Raw genomic sequence first — 18,627 nt, 5'->3', positions numbered from 1 at the left:
AGCCCTGTCAGTAAGGGGAGTGGCTGGCTTTGGAGCCCTGGAACCCTGGTTATTTGGATGCCCAGGGGGTAGGCATCTGACTCTCCTCCAAGGGCTGGTTCTTCCTCACACTCTGTGGGCCTGCAGGGACCCCACCTGTTGTGGACTGTAGACGTATTTTGCTTTTTTTAATGATTCATTTTGACTACTGTGAACCCCTGGAAGGGGGCAAACTCCCTAAGAGACACAGCTGGAGGGCTGTGCCCTGGACTCTGAAACCCATCTAAAGTAATGCTGCTGGCCAGAGGCAGATCGCCGAGATGAGAGAGGTGCCCATCCTTGCCACAAGGAGGCGCTAGAGAAGTGGTATGAGGCTTATAAACCTTCACTTTTTATTGGTTACTGTTGGGGAAACATCAGTCTCGCTGCACAGGCTCAGACACTGACCCTCCGAATTGACAGCCAGGCAAAGGAAGAGAAGTGCTGCTTGAGAATCAGTTAGTTTGAGCTAAGGATGTTGACGCTGTATTTTAACATGTGATGTCGACAACTTGCATTTTAACAGCTATAAAACTTTAACTCGTTGAATCTCAACCTTTACTGTCATTGCATTGTTAATGTCTCGTGCCCCCCCCCCCCGCATCATTTCCTGCCACTGTGACAATTTAAGTCGATAAAAGTTGAAGGCGGTGGGGGGAGAGGGAGCTTTAAAAATGAACCCATCACACCAGTGAAACAAGCCAGGGCAGCTGGCCCTGCTCACCGCTGCAGCCTTGAGCAGATGTCACTTCATCAGTTACACTCCAGTCACATGCGGAAGGTTTTATGTGTAAGGGGAGGGAGGGCTCGCTCTGCTTCATGAAAGCTCTGCGGCACAAGATGTAGCCAGATATTGGTGTTCCTAGCTGCTGTGCGCTGGCCCAGTTTGACCTGTGGTTTTCAGAGATTTGATCCCCACTGGGTCTTTCTGTACAATCCCTGCTGTAGCTTTCTCTGCAACCAAGGGGCAGTAGAAAATCTTATTATTGTGTTTTTTTTTAAGGAAAATTCAGTTTCTCCCATAATCCCAGGACTCCGGGAGCTGGGACTTTAAGAGGACCACCAAATACCACAAGACTTGTAATAAAATCATGAGAGCTGGCCATGTTGCAGAGTGGGCTGTGTGGTCTTGTTCTGTCCTTCCGCTGTATTTAGCTTGTGAACAGGATGTTTGCTGAATGGCAAACCCAAAACCTCCAAACATTACAAGTTTGGTTTAAAAATCAGGAATTGAAGAATAAACTGTGGGTTGTTTTTATTTGCTTTCTGGCCTTTGAGCACTTGGGTCACATTTGCGAGCTTTTCTTGGCAACCAGGGGGGCTAGAATCTTCCTCTTTTCTTTTAAATGAAAGCTGAGTTTTTCATGAAATCACAGGACTCCGGGCACTGGGGCTTTAGGGAAAACACCAAATAGAGGAAGATTCACGATGAAATCACAAGAGTTGGCAACTGGAGGAGGTGGATTTTGGACAAACCTTCTTTTGCCCAAAAAAAAATGGTGTTGGTTTCACTGCATTGCTCATGTCAAACCCTCTGCTCCTTCTTCCCTCCCCCCACCAAAAAAATCTGTAAGTCTACATAGTTTGGGGTGTGGATTGTTGTTGTTTTTTCAAAATGACATTTTGTTTAAAAATTTCCTTCCATTTTTTTATTTAAAAATGAAAACCAAAAAGGTGTTTATAAAAAAAAAAAGAAAAAAGCTTGAAATCAAAACAAACCATTTTGTTTGACCTACAATGATGATTATTTGATTTGCTAAAAATTTAGATTTTGGTTCAACCCAAACCAATTTTTTTGCCCTCGTAAAGTGCCAGTGAACCAAAAAGCCATTATTAATCACACAGCTGGATTGAAGCCCTTGCTCTTGTAAATTTCAGCCTCCTGCCTGATCTCGGTCAGGAGACAGGCTGTAGCCCACAATCTCAGGGGGGAAATGGAAGCAGAGAAGTTGACAACAGGGTTGTAGGTAATTTCTTGCCTTGTTATGTCCCACCCATCCAGATTACTGCTCCCCAACGACTCCAAGCCCTTTTCTGAGGGGGACACGGCACAGTCCTCCAGGCCTCTGAGTCTCGTCTCCTGTAAGAAAGTGAATCTGACGACCCGGCTGCTGAAATGGCTGGGAAGCCTGGGGATTAAGCAGACAATTATTTTCAGGAGTCTGCTGATTAACAGTGCCACAGGGGTGCCACCATATGGCCATTTTAATGCAAGACTGATGAGTGCAGCACGGAGATGCCTCAGTGTTACATCACAGGACAGCATTCCAGGGCAAAGTCACATGCCGTGCAATGCAGCCATGCACCACGTGCAAAGGTACAACAGTGTAGTGCGATATCACCGTGCAATGCGACCACACAGTGCACGGAGCGACGCCACGCTGCATGCCTTGCAGCTTCTCCAGCATGTCCCGTGCAATGCCGGTTTGGGGCGCGCAGGCTGCCCGGAGCCACATTTTTCATTTTACTGCCAGCTGAACGACAGCTGGGATGTGGCGGGTTTGCTGCTGGCAGGTGCCTGTGGAGCCGAAGCAGAATTCTTGGGAAGGACGGCGACTCTCCACAGCTGGTTAAATTCACCTCTCACCTGGGGAGGGCAGAATCCATCTCCGCGAGGATGGGTCTCGTGGCCCAAGCCAGGCGTCCAAGTTGTGCACATCACCAGTACGACTGGTATTGACGCAGGCCCAGGGCTGGAGGTGGCAGAGCACGAGTGAGAGGGGGCCAGTGGAGGAACGGTGCCTGGGAAGCTTGCGGTGTCGGTCAGCTCTGTACGGCTGCTACGTTCCCCCACGAAATCCACAATCTCTGGGAGGACAAGGTCAGCTGCCTGGATAAAGAGGATGCAGCTAACAGCCCGAATCCCCACCGAGGGAGCGGGGAAAGCAGCGGTGTCCACCATTAGATTTAGGATGACCAGACAGCAAGTGTGAAAAATCGGGACAGGGGATTGGGGGGTAATAGGAGCCTATAAAATTGGGACATCTGGTCACCCTAGTTAGACTTGCAGAGCACGCAGCTTGGAAAAGAGCTTTGATGCAGAAGGTCCTTCATCTGGCTGAGCTGGGAACAGACTTTGCTTGGAGCACGGCCTGGATCAATGGGGGTGCTGGCTCTGGGTCAGGCGGAAATGATGCCCCTAAGGGATCATGGGTGTGACTCATGTCTCCTTCTCTGTTGGCGGGGTGGGGTGGGGTGATTTCTCCTCTCCCCAATATCCTCTGAGCTGTTGTCTCTTGCGGGGGGAGGAATTCGCTGGCAGGATTAAAAGAAGAAGGGGTAGTAGGGTGACCAAATGTCCCGATTTTATAGGGACAGTCCCGATTTTGGGGGCTTTTTCTTATATAGGCTCCTATTACCCCCCACCCCACCCCCTGTCCCGATTTTTTACACTTGCTATCTGGTCACCCTAAGGGGTAGGAAAGGCTGGGTGTTTACGGGGCACCCTGATGTTGCCTCCCAAGAGCGGGGCCCATCAAGCGGCACCCATGGGCCTGTTGTTATGGCTGGCTTAGGGTGGACTCCAGCTGGCTGCAAAGAGACTTCAGAGGATCTGCGGAGCTCCACTGAGCGTGGCCCTGTTCACACAGGCAATGACCGGAGCATGGTGCCATCGCCAGGTTCTGGGGAGGTTTCGGTGAGAAAAGCCACTACTCCAAGCCCTCGGGCTGCAGAGCTGCTTCACGGGCACCTCTCGCCCTCGCTGCATGTGGGTCGGGAGGGATTTGTCCTACTCGACCCCAGTGTGACGGCTCCTTCGGAAAGCCCAAGGGGAAAATCAATACAGACAAGTTCAAAGTCCTTCACTTAGGAAGGAAAAATCAAAGGCGCCACTCTGACGTGGGGACTGGCCAGCGAGGAGGTTGTGCTGCTGAAAAGGATCCGGGGCTTATAGTAGATCACAAATGGAATATGAGTCAACACTGTGGGGCAGGTGCAAAACAGGTTAATATCATTCTGGCCTGGACAGGCGTGGTGGATGTAAGACACGGGAGGTCATTGTCCCGCGCTGCTGGGCACTGGGGAGGCCTCAGCGGGAGCGTTGCGTCGCGTCCACTTCTGGGCACTGCACATTAGCAAAGATTTGGACAGAGGCCGGAGGAGAGCAACGAAAATGATCAAAGGTTTAGAGAACCTGACCTGTGGAGACAAGAAGACTGGGGGGGGCTGATAATCCTAGAAAAAGGACGGTGATCAATTAATCTTCATGTCCGCTGAAAGTAATGGGCTTAATCTCCAGCAAGGGAGATTTCAGTTAGATATTAGGAAAAGCTTTCGAACTCTCAGGGTAGCTGAGCTCTGGAAAGGGCTTCCCAGGGAGGTCGTGGGGTCCACAGCCCTGGAGGATTTGAAGATCCGGTTGGACAAATGCCCCATCGGGGCTGGTCTGGGTTTACTGGGTCCTGCCTCAGTGCAGGGCCTGGAGTAGGATGACTCCTTGAAGTCCCTTCCAGCCCGACGTTTCTCTGATTTCTATTACTTTGGCCTCTGCAGCCAGAGGAGAACGTAGTGCAGAAGCTCGAATGCTGCAGGAGAGATTTCCCTTCTCCTGTGTTCCTGGGGCTGGCCATGGCCACAGGCCACCATGGTGCAGCCACTGGCTACGGAAGAGAAGGTTTAGGCTGGGGGGGAGCTACAGAAATCCTCCCCCCAGACCTGCTACCCCTAATCCAGGCCCATCTGCCCTTCACGTGAGCAAAGGCCCTGCTGAGTCCATTGCCCTCCCTGCCCCAGGGGCCAGCCAGGGCCCGGTCTATTGCCCCAGTTTGGATGTTCTATTATTAGGCTGTGGTGAGACGCTGGCTCAGGCCCTCCCGGCTAAGGCAGGGATGGGAGGGGGCACAGGGATGAGTGGTGCCACATTCCTCACATTCTCTCACCCACAGGGACAAGGAGCTCATGGAAAAATACTGCTGGCACGGGCAGAAACAGTCACTCTTCAGGGTTAGTCACACAGGGACCCAGGAGGGGCGACTGCCTCATGGGAGGAGCCCAGCGGCTCTCAACAGAGAGGAGCGGGAGGCTGGTCCTCAGCCCAGCATAGCCCCAGCGCGGGTCGCCTGGCACCCCAGGCATCACCCCGTGCTGGGAGCCAGGAGTGGGAGGCATAGGGCCCTGAGCTGGGCTATTCTCTGGGGCTCTTTCAACCCCTTGTGAGGTCTTTTTCTGTCTCAGAGCCCTGCAGAGGGGTGGGACCTGCCCCGGGGGAATTACGCTCCTGGCCAACCGCTAGGAGTGAGAGGAGATTCAGGTCCCAGTGTGGGGGCCATGTGCTATGTCAGAAGCAGGATCCACCCCCATGGCGCTGTGCAAAGTACCTTGCCACAGGGAAAGCTCAGGTATGTGGCAACGGGGGGGGGGGGGGAGTGGGGGTGCAGGGCTCCCAGCTGTTTAGGAGTGGTCAGGTGTGCTATGGGGTGTAACTCTCTGCATGGCCAGCAGATGTCCCCACTCATCTCTTCCAGGGGCCTGGGCTGTATTTGCCTGGAATGCTTGGACCCAGAGCATCATGGAGGTGGCTGGAGGCTGGGACCGCGGACCCCCGATTTCACTTAGCAGAGGAACAGAAAGGAAGCTGGGGTCTAAACCAAGCACCATCAGTGTTACATCACAGGGCAGTATTTCAGTGCAAAGTGACATGCAATGCAACTCTGCACCACGTGCAATGCTGCAGCAGTATAGTGCAAAACAATCGTGCAACACAATGCAGCATGAAATGCGACAGCACAGTGCAGGGAGAAATGCCACGCTGCATGCCTTTCAGCTTCTCCAGCCAACTCCTTAGCTGCCCAGAGTGGCGGCTTCATGTCCTTTCTCATCAACCCTTTCCCTGGTGTAAGTTCGTCTGTGATCAAATTCCTGATCGACACTGATATCCTGACTGACAGCAAACACGGGAGGCCGGAAGCCAAGTGCAAAGCGAACTGGAGAGCTCAGAGCAGTGGGGGCAGATTTGATCCTAATGACTTTAGAAACCTGCACCCAGCAAGGGGAGCTAAACAGGCCAGGTAGCAAAGGCCCCTAGTGCATTGCTTTCAAGCTGGTTTCTTGTTACTGACTCTGTCATGTGACCAAATGCTGGGGTTGCCATGTGGAAGTTGGGGGGTTGTAGAGAAGACAGGGGTCGGACGATCTTAGGTCTTTTCTACATTAGGACATTTGCACTAGTGCACCCCTCCAATGTTGATGTGCTGCACTAGCACACGGTGGGGGCTAATCCCCCTCCCCCCACCAGCCTTGGGGTACAGGGAGCCCAGTGACCCATGTGCTTCCCACACTGTCATTCCTGTGCAGAGCGGAGCTCGAGTGGAAAGGGGGATCGGGGCGGACAACAAGAAAGTATCGCTTGCAAGGGACTCCCAGGATGAACACTCGCTATTCGAGGGATAATGGTGCTTATTAGCAGACATTTGACTGAACAACCAGGAGAGAGAGAGAGAGTGTGTATGTGTGTGTGTGTGTGTGTGTGTGTGTGTGTGTCTAAAAACAGCCAGATTCTGATCTCGGTTCCACCACTGTAACTCCAGAGGACCATCATTATTAACAACATGAATTCACACTGACGCAACATGAGATCAGCATCTGGGCTATTGTCCTTGCTACAAACACAACATCTGGGGGCATTGAAGATGCTGGAGCCTGCTCGGGCCTCGAGAGCCACTAGTCAGCAAAATATTCATCCGGCCTTGACCCTGCCTAGCTCACGCAGCACAGCACAATATGGGAACGTATGATGAGCCGGCTCGGGAAGAGGTTTGCAGTCCCAGCGTAGCGATCGGCGCGTGGATCCTTGAACTCCAGCATGCCGCACTCTCATTTGTACTGATAAGAACTTGCTATTCCACGGCCTTGTAAGTGGCAGAGGAAGAAAGAAAATTGCTTTGGCTTCAAAAGCAATTCAGTTTTTACTGCTTGACAATGGAGCGTGTAATGGAAGCACTTGATGCTACTTCTCCCCAGCCCTGCGCAGCATGGGAGATTGGTTTTCACCTGGGATTAATTTGTGGAATGAGATGGGATGCCCCGCAACATACAAACTCCCCCTCCTGCGCTGTCACTTGGAAAGGACCCTCCCTGTGGGAGGCAGAATGCCGCATTCTTTGACAACGACCTGCTTGGTCTCTAGGCGTTACTGCAGTATAGATGGGTAGTAACACCACCGCTAATTAAAGATAATAATGGTGCTTGTGTTTTATTCAACAGACTGGAGCGTTTCGTGGGATTTTGCAGGAAGATGGTCAGAGCAGGAGGCAGGACTTGTGGCCTCTATTCCCAGCCCTGACACAGACTCGCCGTGTGACCTTGGGATGCCATAGCACTTAGCTGTGCCTCAGTTTCTCCACCAGCAAAATGGGGATAATTATGCTTCACAGGGGTGTTGGGCAGCTTAATTCATGGGTGATTGTAAAGTGCTTTGAAGCCTGAGAGCCTCCGATGGAAGGAACCAGAGGGTTCAAAGTACAATACCTCCTTGCTTAATGTTGTAGTTATGTTCCTGAAAAATGCTACTTTAAGTGAAACGATGTTAAGCGAATCCAATTTCCCCATAAGAATTCATGTAAGTAGCAGGGGTTAAGTTCCAGGGAACTTTTTTTTGCCAGACAAAAGACTATATTTTATGTGTGTGTATATATATATATATATACACACACACACAGAGTATAAGTTTTAAACAATTTAATGCTGCACACAGCAATGATGATTGTGTAGCTTGGTTGAGGTGGTGGAGTCAGAGGGTGGGATATTTCCCAGGGAATGCCTTACTGCTAAATGATGAACTAGCACTCGGCTGAGCCCTCAAGGGTTAACTCTCACATTCTACAAGGCAGCAGGAATGGAGGGAGGGGAGACAGCATGGCAAACAGAGGCAGAGACACACAGTGTGTGTGTGTGAGAGAGAGAGAGGCTGCATTGCCCCTTGAAGTACGCTGACCCCACTCTAAGTACATTGCCTTTTTAAGGTGATCAGCAAGTTGAGACAGCAGCTGCTGCCAGCAAGCTCCCTCCATCCTGAGCACTATCTTGTCCCCCGCTGCTCTGTGGAGATGACCAGATGGGGAGCAGGAGTGAGGGGGAGGGGGGCACCCTGACATTAGCACCCCTCCCCCCCTTGCTCAGCAAGCAGGAGGCTCCCGGGAGCAGCTCCAAGGCAGAGGGCAGGAGCAGCACATGCCAGTTGTGGGGAGGGACAGCTGCAATTGATGGCCTGCTGGGCAGCTGCTGCACAGGGAAGTTAGGGGAGCGGGGAGCTGATAGGGGGGCTGACAGTCCACCCTGGTTCCAAGCCCCCACCAGCTAGCTCCAACGGGCTGCTCTTCCTGCAAGCAGTGGACAAAGCAGGCGGCTGCCAAACGACGTTATAAGGGAGCATTGCGCAACTTTAAACACGCATGTTCTCTAATTGATCAGCGACGTAACAACGTTAACCGGGACGACTTTAAGTGAGGAGTCACTGTAGAGTTATGTTCATGGTTCGTCCTATTCTTCAGGCATATTTCCCCTTTCGAGACTCTGCTGCTTACTAGCCTATTTGTCCAATCACGGAAGGCTCCGCGTGGAAGCAGCTGGAGGCCATTAGCTCTGGGACCATGTCAAATGACTCCCCCTCCCTGCAAGGCTGGGCGTGTCCTCCTCCGCCTCAGAGAACCAGGACCTGACCTGGATCCGGAACTCACACCCTCCGGCGGATCTTCATGTCACTCGACTGGTCCAGCGTCAGCCACCAGGAGGCTAAGACGTGCAGCGGCTGGGCTCTATGGATTCCCTTCTCCACCAAGCTTTTCCTGGGCGTGCGGAGACTGAGATATTTGTGACCCGTGCCGCGGGGAACTGGGCCAGGTGATGGGGTTTATGAGGGGGTCTCTGACTCCTGCAAAATGAAAAGATCGGCGACACCTCCTCCTAGGCACTGAGAGAGCTGGAAAATACCAGCATGGCTTGGGTTAAAAGCCATCTACCCCCAGCTGGGATCACTCAGTCGTTTAGTCCCATATGGCACAAGCCAAACTTCCCTGTAGGAACAGCATTCCAGATGGGGAAAGGGCCCCACACAGGCCAGCTGATTGGAACGAGACTCCACCAGTGAGGGCCACAGCTGAGGTCCCGTGCCCAAGAAATACCTGCCTTGGGCCAGGTCCTGCTGAGCGTCAGGAGCAGGAGACAGACGGCCACGGCCCCAGGGCAGAAACGTGGCCTAAGCGGCAGCCGATCTCCCTGAGACGTGAGTACTAGCCTACGAAGGGCTTGAGGACCCAGTGCTGAGGGACAAAGCGGCTGCCTAAGCCACGCAAGGCATTGGGACCTGTGATTCTGGATCAGACTACGGGGGACTTATGTGAGGGCTGTGACCTCCCTTATAGGCAGCAAGAGACAGCTCCAGGAAAGGGGGGGCTGCCTTCCATGGCCCCCAGCAGCAACGGGGGTGGGGGTCACAGGGTGGTTGGACCCTTTGAGGTGTAATGGCTCCATGCACTCCACTCTCTTCCCCAGGTGGGGAGAATGAGCCCGGTCACATGCAGGCCATGTGGCTCAATCCGGCTAGAGGGGGAGATAAAAGAGAAGCTTCCCCTTGGGCTGGGGAGAAGAAGAGAGGGGTGGGTGTGGGTCCGGCCCCCCGGCCCCTCAGAGAGCTGGCCTGCTGAAGGAGGCTGGTGGGTCTCCTGAACTGAGGAAGAGGTGTCCTGGGAAAGAGGGCTGGAGAATGACTGCTGGTGGGTCGGGGGGAAGCTGTTCCCCAGTTGCAGCCCTGGCCCCAGGAAGGAGGCTGGGGGGGCCCTGAGCCAGGGAGAGGAAGGGTTTGACACAGAGAGGCCAAGGAGTTAATAAATAAGGTACCACAAGAGCATTTGACTTACACAACCTGGAGTGTGAGCAAGTGCTGTTTTCTTGCTCTCATCTTCAGCACTCCAGTCCAATGTCATCCCCACCCCCATGGCTCCCCTCTGATGAACGGGCTCCTGTCTTCGACGGATGAGTTAATCTGCTGGGAGACTATTCCGGGGAGATGACATCCTCCATCACGCAGCCTGACAGGCTGCTCCGAGTGCCACTGACAGGCCAGTGACACTAATAAGTCACCGGGCAGAGGCAGTCGCCCGCCTGTGCTGTCACTGGACTCACAAGAGCCTGCTTCAGCCATGGAAGAGACTCAAGCGGAAATAGTGAGGGGCTTGCCTAAATCTCTGGCTTCTCTTTAATCCCCCATGCCCCGTTCTACCAGATTGACTCTATTGACTTGGATGGAGTTACTCTTGCCTGGCACGGGGGTAGGTGACAGGAGAATCAGGCTGAGAGTGCAATCCACTGGGTTTAGCCTCCTGAGTCATTTAAAAGCACCCCAGAAAATTAGAGGGTTCATTTAAAGGCAGCTTGGAAAGAAAGAAAGAAAGAAAGAAAGAAAGAAAGAAAGAAAGAAAGAAAGAAAGAAAGAGGCGTGTGTCTTTTTTCACATCTCTAGGGTGGAGACAGAAGCCCCGAGAAGGGGGTGGTTTCTTTTTTTAAGAAAGGTTTTCTTTCCTGCTTATTTTTTACATTAGCAATTTCAGGTTTTATCTGCCCTGGAGAATTCTATAGTGACTGGAGAGCTAACGAAACAACAATCTCGTAAGAGTCAAGAGCGTGAAAGTTGAGCATTTGAGGGGAAGAGGAGGAGAAGGAGAAGGGTAGTGGCTTTTGTTTGTTTATTTGTTAATCTTGGGGCTGGCTGGACTTGGTTCGGCTCCAGGCTCTGCCACAGGCTTGCTCGGCGACCTTAGGCAAGTCACTTGGCCTCTTTGTGCCTCAGTTTCCCCATCTGTAAAACAAGGATCATTATACTGGCCTCTTTGTAAAGTGATTTGAGATCTACTACTAAAAAGCTCTGTATGAGAGCAAGGCATTCATTATTATTGTTTTTTGCCAGTGAAAAGGGAGGAGAAAAGGGGACAAAGTAATAAAAAAAGGTATTTTTGTTTCATATCAAATTGAAATGAATGTTTTCTCTCATTTCACTTTGATAAAAACAATATAGAAAATATGAAAAATGTTGTATTGTTAAAAAACAAGAACAACGTTTCAGCACAAAAAGCCTGTGACAGAAAAACCATAGACTATCAGGGTTGGAAGGGACCTCAGGAGGTCATCTAGTCCAACCCCCTGCTCAAAGCAGGGCTAATCCCCAGACATATTTTTGCCCCAGATCCCTAAATGGCCCCCTCAAGGATTGAACTCACAATGCTGGGTTTAGGAGGCCAATGCTCAAACCACTGAGGTATCCCTCCAGCCAGCCCTTTTTAGCCATTACACCTCCTGAACATTTTGGAGAAAGGGTATCTTTGTTGCGAGCTCAGCACCAGCTGAGAGCAAGTGCCTATCATAAACATCTGTGAGACCTCCCACCAGTGCTCCAGCAAAGTCAGGGGAGACCGAGGTTAATATGCCTGATGTTTTAAAGCTAAGAAAAAAAAAAAAACCCATGACGCATCAACTGTCATGACTTTGTCATAAAGGAGGGTTTTTTTTAAAGGGTCAAGGACCCAATTTTTAAAAAGCCCTTTGAAGGCAAAATTCTCTTTGGTCTGAGAAAGCTGAATTTCCTTACCAGCGTGAAGAAAATAACATGCCACTTCAAACCTAGGTCTAGGTGAGCGGTGACCAAAAGCCACCGCCTTCTGGCAGCCGGTTGGTGGCTAAAGTGAAATGAGTGGGTAGGTCTCAACCTAACTCTTAGTAGACTTCAAAAGCACTGGAGAATGTAACAGGGCAGTCTGCCCTTTCGTGGCCCAGGGAGGCTGAGCTGCAGGCAGCCCTGTTCTGGGGAACAGCCTGGCAGACGGGTGCTGGGATCATCGGCCGCAGCTGAACGGTATCAAGTGATGCGGGCTGATGATTCACAGGTGAGGGGTATAAATGGGGGCCGGGCGAGGCTGGGAGTTGGAGCAGAGGACTGTCAGAGGGCAAGCAGGCCCTGCACATCCCTCTAGACTGAGGAAGGGGATGAGCATTCAAAAACACTTCACTAAGTGTCCAGTTCCCGCTGACTTTCAGTGGGAGTTTGTCGCCTTCCTCCATTAGGTGCTTGTGACTATTGCGTAGGTTCACAGCCCAAGTAACCCCAGGTGTGTTACTGACGGTGCCCTCACGAGAAACTTCAGCAGAGAGGCCAGTGACTGGATGGGCCCTGGAACCTGAACTCGCTTCTCCAGCACAGGAGTGAGGTCTGTTGGCTGGGGACAGTGTGGGGAACTGTGACGGGAAGCTACACGGGCAGAGCATGTTCTGTGGGAGGTGCGGGGCCTGTCAATCCACAGCTGAATTCACGTGCACCCGGTTTACAAAATACAGCCGATGGTGGGGAAAGGCTGGAAAACCATATTAGCCAGTCGGGTCTGGGAGCCAGGCGAGCATCCAAACTCGACTCTAATGGAGAGACGGCTGATTTGTAAAAAAAAACGGTGAGGGGATGTTTTTTCCTGCTGACTGCCTCTGTGGAGCTGCCTTCATATCAAAGGCCCCAGCCCGCTGGAGCAACACCCGCACTGGAAACTTGTCAGCTCCAAGACTGGGGGAGGTGAGGGTGTGAAATCAGAGTTGGCATCAACCACTTGACTGATTCCCCCACGTGTGTGCTGAGCGATCATGGAAACAGCGTGTCCCAGATCCTGGAGAGAGTTTGGGGGAGGGGAAAGCTAGTGCCCGTTGGATCAGCGTGCACATCTCAAAGCAGCACCCCGCTGCGAAATGACTGAGAATCTGGGGGACACCCTTAGGGCTTCTAAAAGCCGTGTGGCATTAACTAGGCCCATATAGTTAACGTGGTACAATCCGCTCAGTGTGGACTCACTTATACTGGTTATACCAGGAAGGGCAATAGGCTACACTAGTACAAGGCCCCTTTATACCAGTATAACTACATCCACCCTTGTGGTAGTACCTTTATAACTGTCAGTAAAAAATCACACCCCAATCAACATAGTTATCCTGGGTGTGACCCAGCCTTAGTGGCCAAGGGTTAAAAGGGACATAGGTTCAGACCCTCAAAGATATTCAGGCTCCTGACATCTATTGAAACCAAGGGGAGTTAGGTGCCTAAATACCTTTGAGGATCTGGGCCACAGCGAATACATTGTCATGTCACTTTTGAAAATGGGTCTTAGGCTCCTAAATCAGTCAGCTGCTGCACGGCTGAGCAGAGCAACACCTAAATGCCTTTAAAAATCTAGGTCTTATTATTTAAATACGTGTAATCACAGCTAAATACGCCTCCCCCACATTTCCTTGTTCCGTGACTGTCTCCGCTACCGTAAATATGGCAACGCGTATTCCATATTCAGTATGGACGATCGCTCCCTGCAATGTGCAAATATTTTACATCCTGCCTGTATTATTTGGAACCCTACAACCCTCTTTGTTATCTTCCCTCCCAAACGAAACAGTGCTTGGCTTGCACTGGCTTTCACAGCCCCACGCATGGCTTTTTATTCATTTACTTTAGGGAGATAGGAAGAGATCACTGATAAGCTGGAGGATTTTGTTTACACCGGAAATCAGACTGGTTCCTACTTATGCTTTCCCTCTCCAGAAAGATGTGGAGAAGGGAGCGGAGAAGACAGCAAGAGAAGAAAGGTTTCAGAGTAGCAGCCGTGTTAGTCTGTAGCCGCAAAAAGAACAGGAGTTCTACAGCCCGAAGAAGTGGGCTGTAGTCCACGAAAGCTTATGCTCTAATAAATTTGTTAGTCTCTAAGGCTTGGTCTACACTACCCCCCTAATTCGAACTAAGGTACGCAACTTCAGCTACGTGAATAACGTAGCTGAAGTCGAAGTACCTTAATTCGAACTTACCTTGGTCCACACTCGGCAGGCAGGCTCCCCCGTCGACTCCGCGGTACTCCTCTCGCCGAGCTGGAGTACCGCAGTCGACGGCGAGCACTTCCGGGTTCGACTTATCGCGTCCAGACTAGACGCGATAAGTCGAACCCAGAAGTTCGATTTCCAGCCGTCGAACTAGCGGGTAAGTGTAGCCAAGGCCTAAGGTGCCACAAGTACTCCTGTTTTTTTTTTCAAGAGAAGAAAGAAGTCAGAGAGAGAAAGAAATAGAACAGATAGCAGGGAAAAAAGTTACTTACACAGTCTGATGTCATAAGGGTGTCATAAGGAGGAGGGAGAAAACTTGTTCACCTTAGCCTCTAAGGATAGAACCAGAAGCAATGGGTTTAAACTGCAGCAAGGGAGGTCTAGGTTGGACATTAGGAAAAAGTTCCTAACTGTCAGGGTGGTTAAACACTGGAATAAATTGCCTAGGGAGGTTGTGGAATCTCCATCTCTGGAGATATTTAAGAATAGGTTAGATAAATGTCTATCAGGGATGGTCTAGACAGTATTTGGTCCTGCCATGCGGGCAGGGGACTGGACTCGATGACCTCTCGAGGTCCCTTCCAGTCCTAGAATCTATGAATCTATGAATCTATGATCCTGCCCAATTAAAGTTAATGGGATTTTTTCCTTTGACTTGAATGGGAGCAGGACTAAGCCCTTTAGCCCCAATCCAAGTAAGCATCCCTATTTTGGACAACTCTTAAGCACCAGTTTAATTTTACGTACATGCTTAAGTCCCATTGAAGTCCATGGACCTTATTTAAGCACGTGTTTAAGAGCTGTCCTGACTAGGGATGGAATTAAACATGGGTTTGATTGCTTTCCTGACTCAGAGCCTTAGATGGGACAGGGACTATTGAATTCATTTAATGTGTGTACATTTCCTAGTGTTTGCGACTGGAATCGCGGGTCCAGTTCTGGTGTTCACACCTCAAGAAGGATGTTGGAGAACTGGAGAGAGCTCAGAGAAGAGCCACAAGAATAATGAAAGGATTGGAAAGCCTGTCTTACCATGAGAGGCTCGAGGAGCTGAATCTTTAGCTTATCACAGAGAAAGTTAAGGGATGACTTGATCTGTCTGTAAGTACCTCCATGGGGAACATAAATTTGAGAGAAGACTTTTTAGTCTAGCAGAGGCAGAACAAAAGCCAATGGCTGCAAGTTGAAGATAGATAAATTCACATTAGAAATAAGGCATGTATTCTGAATGTGAAGGGTCATTAACCATGGAACAATTGACCAGAGTTGTGGTGGATTCTCCATCCCTGGAAATCTTTAAATCGTGTCTGGAAGTTTTTCTAAAAGTTCCATTCTTGTTCAACCACTAACTATTTGACTTGACGCAGGAATTAACTAAGGGAAATCCTCTGGCCTGTGTTATACAGGCAGTTAGACTAGGGCAGGGGTAGGCAACCTATGGCACGGGTGCCAAAGGCGGCACGCGAGCTGATTTTCAGTGGCACCCACACTGCCGGGGTCCTGGCCACTGGTCTGGGGGGGCTCTGCATTTTAATTAAATTTTAAATGAAGCTTCTTAAACATTTTAAAAACCTTATTTACTTTACATACAACAATAGTTTAGTTATATATTATAGACTTATAGAAAGAGACCTTCTAAAAATGTTAAGATGTATGACTGGCACGCGAAACCTTACATTAGAGTGAATAAATGAAGACTCGGCACACCACTTCTGAAAGGTTGCCGACCCCTGGACTAGGGAATCACAATGGTCCCTTCTGGAATTGGAATCTAAGAATCTAATGGGGCCGTGACATTTGATTGTGGCCACTAGGTGCTAACATAATAATTTTATTATTATTTATTATTAATAAATGTGTTAATTGGGATCATTTTTTAAACATCCAGCATTAGCTTACAAAAAAAAAAAAAAAAGAAGAAGAAAGACCTAAAAGAAAAATCTGGGAAACAACAAACTCAGTCTGTCTTCATTCTATTGTCTAGGGACCCTATTAATACATCATAATACTTCGTCTTGTCATACAGCAACTTTCATCCAAGAATCTCAAAGTGCCTTTGAAAACCGTGGTGAGTATTATCCCTATTTTACAGATGGGGAAACTGAGGCACGGAGAAATTTCCCCTCAATTCTCTCAGCTCATCAGTGAGAAAACAGACCCCAGAAGCCCTGACTCCCACTCCCCCCCCCCCGCAATTCTGCCCAGACTCTGAAGCTGCAGCCCTGTCCTACAGAAGAATGTCTCCTCAATAAATCACAGTGAATTATGACCCAGACGGCTGTGGAAATTGGACTGGAGAAAATGAGTTTTCAACAATGGAACAAGTTTTCTCTGCGGGGGGAAGGTCAGATTTCACGAGCGCCACAGATGAAAGCAGCGGCCACACTCTGCAATGGGCTTTGAAATCTCCTTCCTTTCCTCGGGCTCAGGTTCCCACGGTACAATGAGCAGGCCCCGCTCCCTGGTCACTGCTTTGTATCACGAGCTGTCATCCGAGGCTGGCAAGAGAAGGGCTTTGTGTATTTCCCTCTGGGTGAGGTGCTGCTGGAATATTCATGGGAACTCCCCTGCAAGACACCAGCCTGCAATCCTCTTCGACCAATTTCATGCATGGAAAGTTGTGCATAATTAAAATCAAAATACCCTCCATGGTCCTCCGCTCATGGGGGAGGGGGGGGGCTGATCATAGGCCGGGGGAGGTCACTGTGAAGGAGATCAGTGATTAAGACAGGGACCTGGGAGCCCTGAGCCCTGGAGTTACTTGGAAACCCTTGGGGGTGGGAGGATATTTCTGTGCTGAGACTGGCTGGTCTGCAGGGAAAGCATCCCTGTGCCATGTCCAGCCAGCCGCCCCTTCCCCACTCCTAGAAAAGCATTGGTGGGGAGCAGGGACTGTGGTGATGGGGGGAGGGCAGGTAAAGAGGGTCACAGTTGGATGGTGCTAGCACAGCGGTTTTCCATCTTTCCCATACAGGGGCCCCTTTTCCTTACCCGCCCTCCAGGGACCCATCTAGCCAGGCCCCTCTCCCATTTAGCAATCGGGGAAGGTCGCGGTGGTCACCACCCACCCCCTGACTTCTGGACTAGCACCGGGGCTCCTTGATCGGTGCCCTAGGGGGCTACTGCCATCGAAGGAAAGGATCGCCCTCAATGACTGTCTATGGGGAAGGAGGCGCCGAGCGGGAGGGACACTGACCCCCAGCCGCAGGGCACGGTGCAGAGGTGCTGGGGGAGAAGAGAAATGGGACGGGAGCTGGGGGGCGAGCTCAGAAGGGACCCTCAGTCCCATTGAGACCCTGGGGGGAGCGGACAGTGGGGTGGGGGGATCCGGCGCTGTACATGGCTTACTCCCCCACAGCTCAGCCTGCAGCCCCGCTCCCGGGCGCAGGGAAAAGGGGGGGACAGGGCAGGAGCCCCCAAATTGGACAGTCCGGGGCTCCCTCCTCCCATCCCCCGCCCCCGCCGGCGCCCCCTGGCTTCTTCCGCCCCCGGATTAGCGGCGAGCCCCGGGCGGCGCTTCAGCACCACGGCCGGCGGACAGCGCCCCAGCCCTCCTGGGCAGTTCCCCGGGGCCGGCGCGCCGGAACAGCCGGGGAAAGGTGGTGGCTGGGCGGGGGGGAGAGACCGCCCCTGCGATCCCCCCCCCCCCCCCCCCAGCGCTTCCCAGCAGCATCCGGCGGCTGCCGCCTCCCCGCAGAGCCGCTCCGGGCGGGGCTCCGTCTCGGGCCGGCTCCCGGAGCCGGGCTGGCAGGGAGGGAGGCGGCTGGAGACTGTCAGGCTCACAGCTGTTGCTGCTGACAGCTCCGCTGGCGGGGCCGCGGTGACTAAGCACATCGAGAATCCCCGGGGCTTGTATTTCCTTCTTCCCACCGGGGCCTTCCCCTCCCCGCCCCCCGGCCTCTTCCTCCGCCCCCCGAGAAACCCAGCCCCTGCCCGGCCGCGCATTGCCCACCCGGCCGGGAAGCCGAGCAGAGGGCGGGGAAGGGGCTTCCCCGGTGCAGGCTAGCGGAGCATGGGCTCCCCTGGGACGCCGGAGCGAGCCCTCGGGGCGGCCCGGGGGTAAGCCCAGGAGCGACCGGCAGTTCCCGCGGAGAGCGGGGCGCAACTTCCCGGCGGTGGGCAGCCTGGGCCGGACTCCAGCATGCCCGTGCGGAGGGGCCACGTGGCCCCGCAGAACACCTACCTGGACACCATCATCCGCAAATTCGAAGGGCAGAGTGAGTACCGCCGCGGGCCGGCCCCTGCCCTGCCGGGCACCGCGCTCCCCGGGCACGGGCAGGGGCCGGGGCCGCTCCATCCCACCCTGCCCGCAGCCGCTGCCGGGGAGAGGCGGGCTCCCTTCCCCGCGGGGGGATTTCGGGGGACTTGCAAAACTTCCTGCCGAGTCGTCAGCCGCGTTAAAGACTCGCGGAGACCCAGCCATGGCCAGGCTAGGAACAGCGAGGCACCTGTGCGCCAGTCCCAGAGAGAGGCGGGTAGATCGAGGGATAGATGGTGTGGGTGGGGGAGATAGATAGAGTGTATGGGGGTAGAGATAGATTGATTAGATAGATGGGGGTGTATGGGGATAGATAGAGTGTATGGGGATAGATATAGATAGATAGATTATATATGTGGGTGTGTTTGGGGATAGATAGATATTGGAGGTGTATGGGGATAGATAGGTAGGTAGAGTGTATGGGATGAGAGTAGGGGTAGAGATATATTGATTAGATAAGTGGGTGTGTATGGGGATAGATAGATTGATAGCTAGATAGGGGGTATATGGGATGGATAGAT

The 18,627-nt window shown here is 52.1% G+C and overlaps 1 protein-coding gene across 2 annotated transcripts in view; it reads left to right on the top strand.

Annotated features, from left to right (window-relative positions):
• Window positions 1–14,158: 14,158 nt before the first annotated feature.
• KCNH6 (potassium voltage-gated channel subfamily H member 6) overlaps window positions 14,159–18,627 on the top strand; it is a 107,136-nt gene continuing 102,667 nt past the window's right edge. Inside the window, exon 1 of one of the 2 annotated variants that reach the window (XM_065577496.1) lies at window positions 14,159–18,065. In XM_065577496.1, the coding sequence (XP_065433568.1) occupies window positions 17,990–18,065 (76 nt within the window). In that variant the 5' untranslated portion in view covers window positions 14,159–17,989. The remainder of the gene's footprint in view (window positions 18,066–18,627) is intronic. The other variant, XM_065577498.1, reaches the window with a different exon arrangement.

This window comes from Chrysemys picta, chromosome 24 (assembly GCF_011386835.1).
Source record: "Chrysemys picta bellii isolate R12L10 chromosome 24, ASM1138683v2, whole genome shotgun sequence".
NCBI classification, from domain to species: domain Eukaryota; kingdom Metazoa; phylum Chordata; order Testudines; family Emydidae; genus Chrysemys; species Chrysemys picta.
This window is presented reverse-complemented; position numbering and strand designations above follow the sequence as displayed.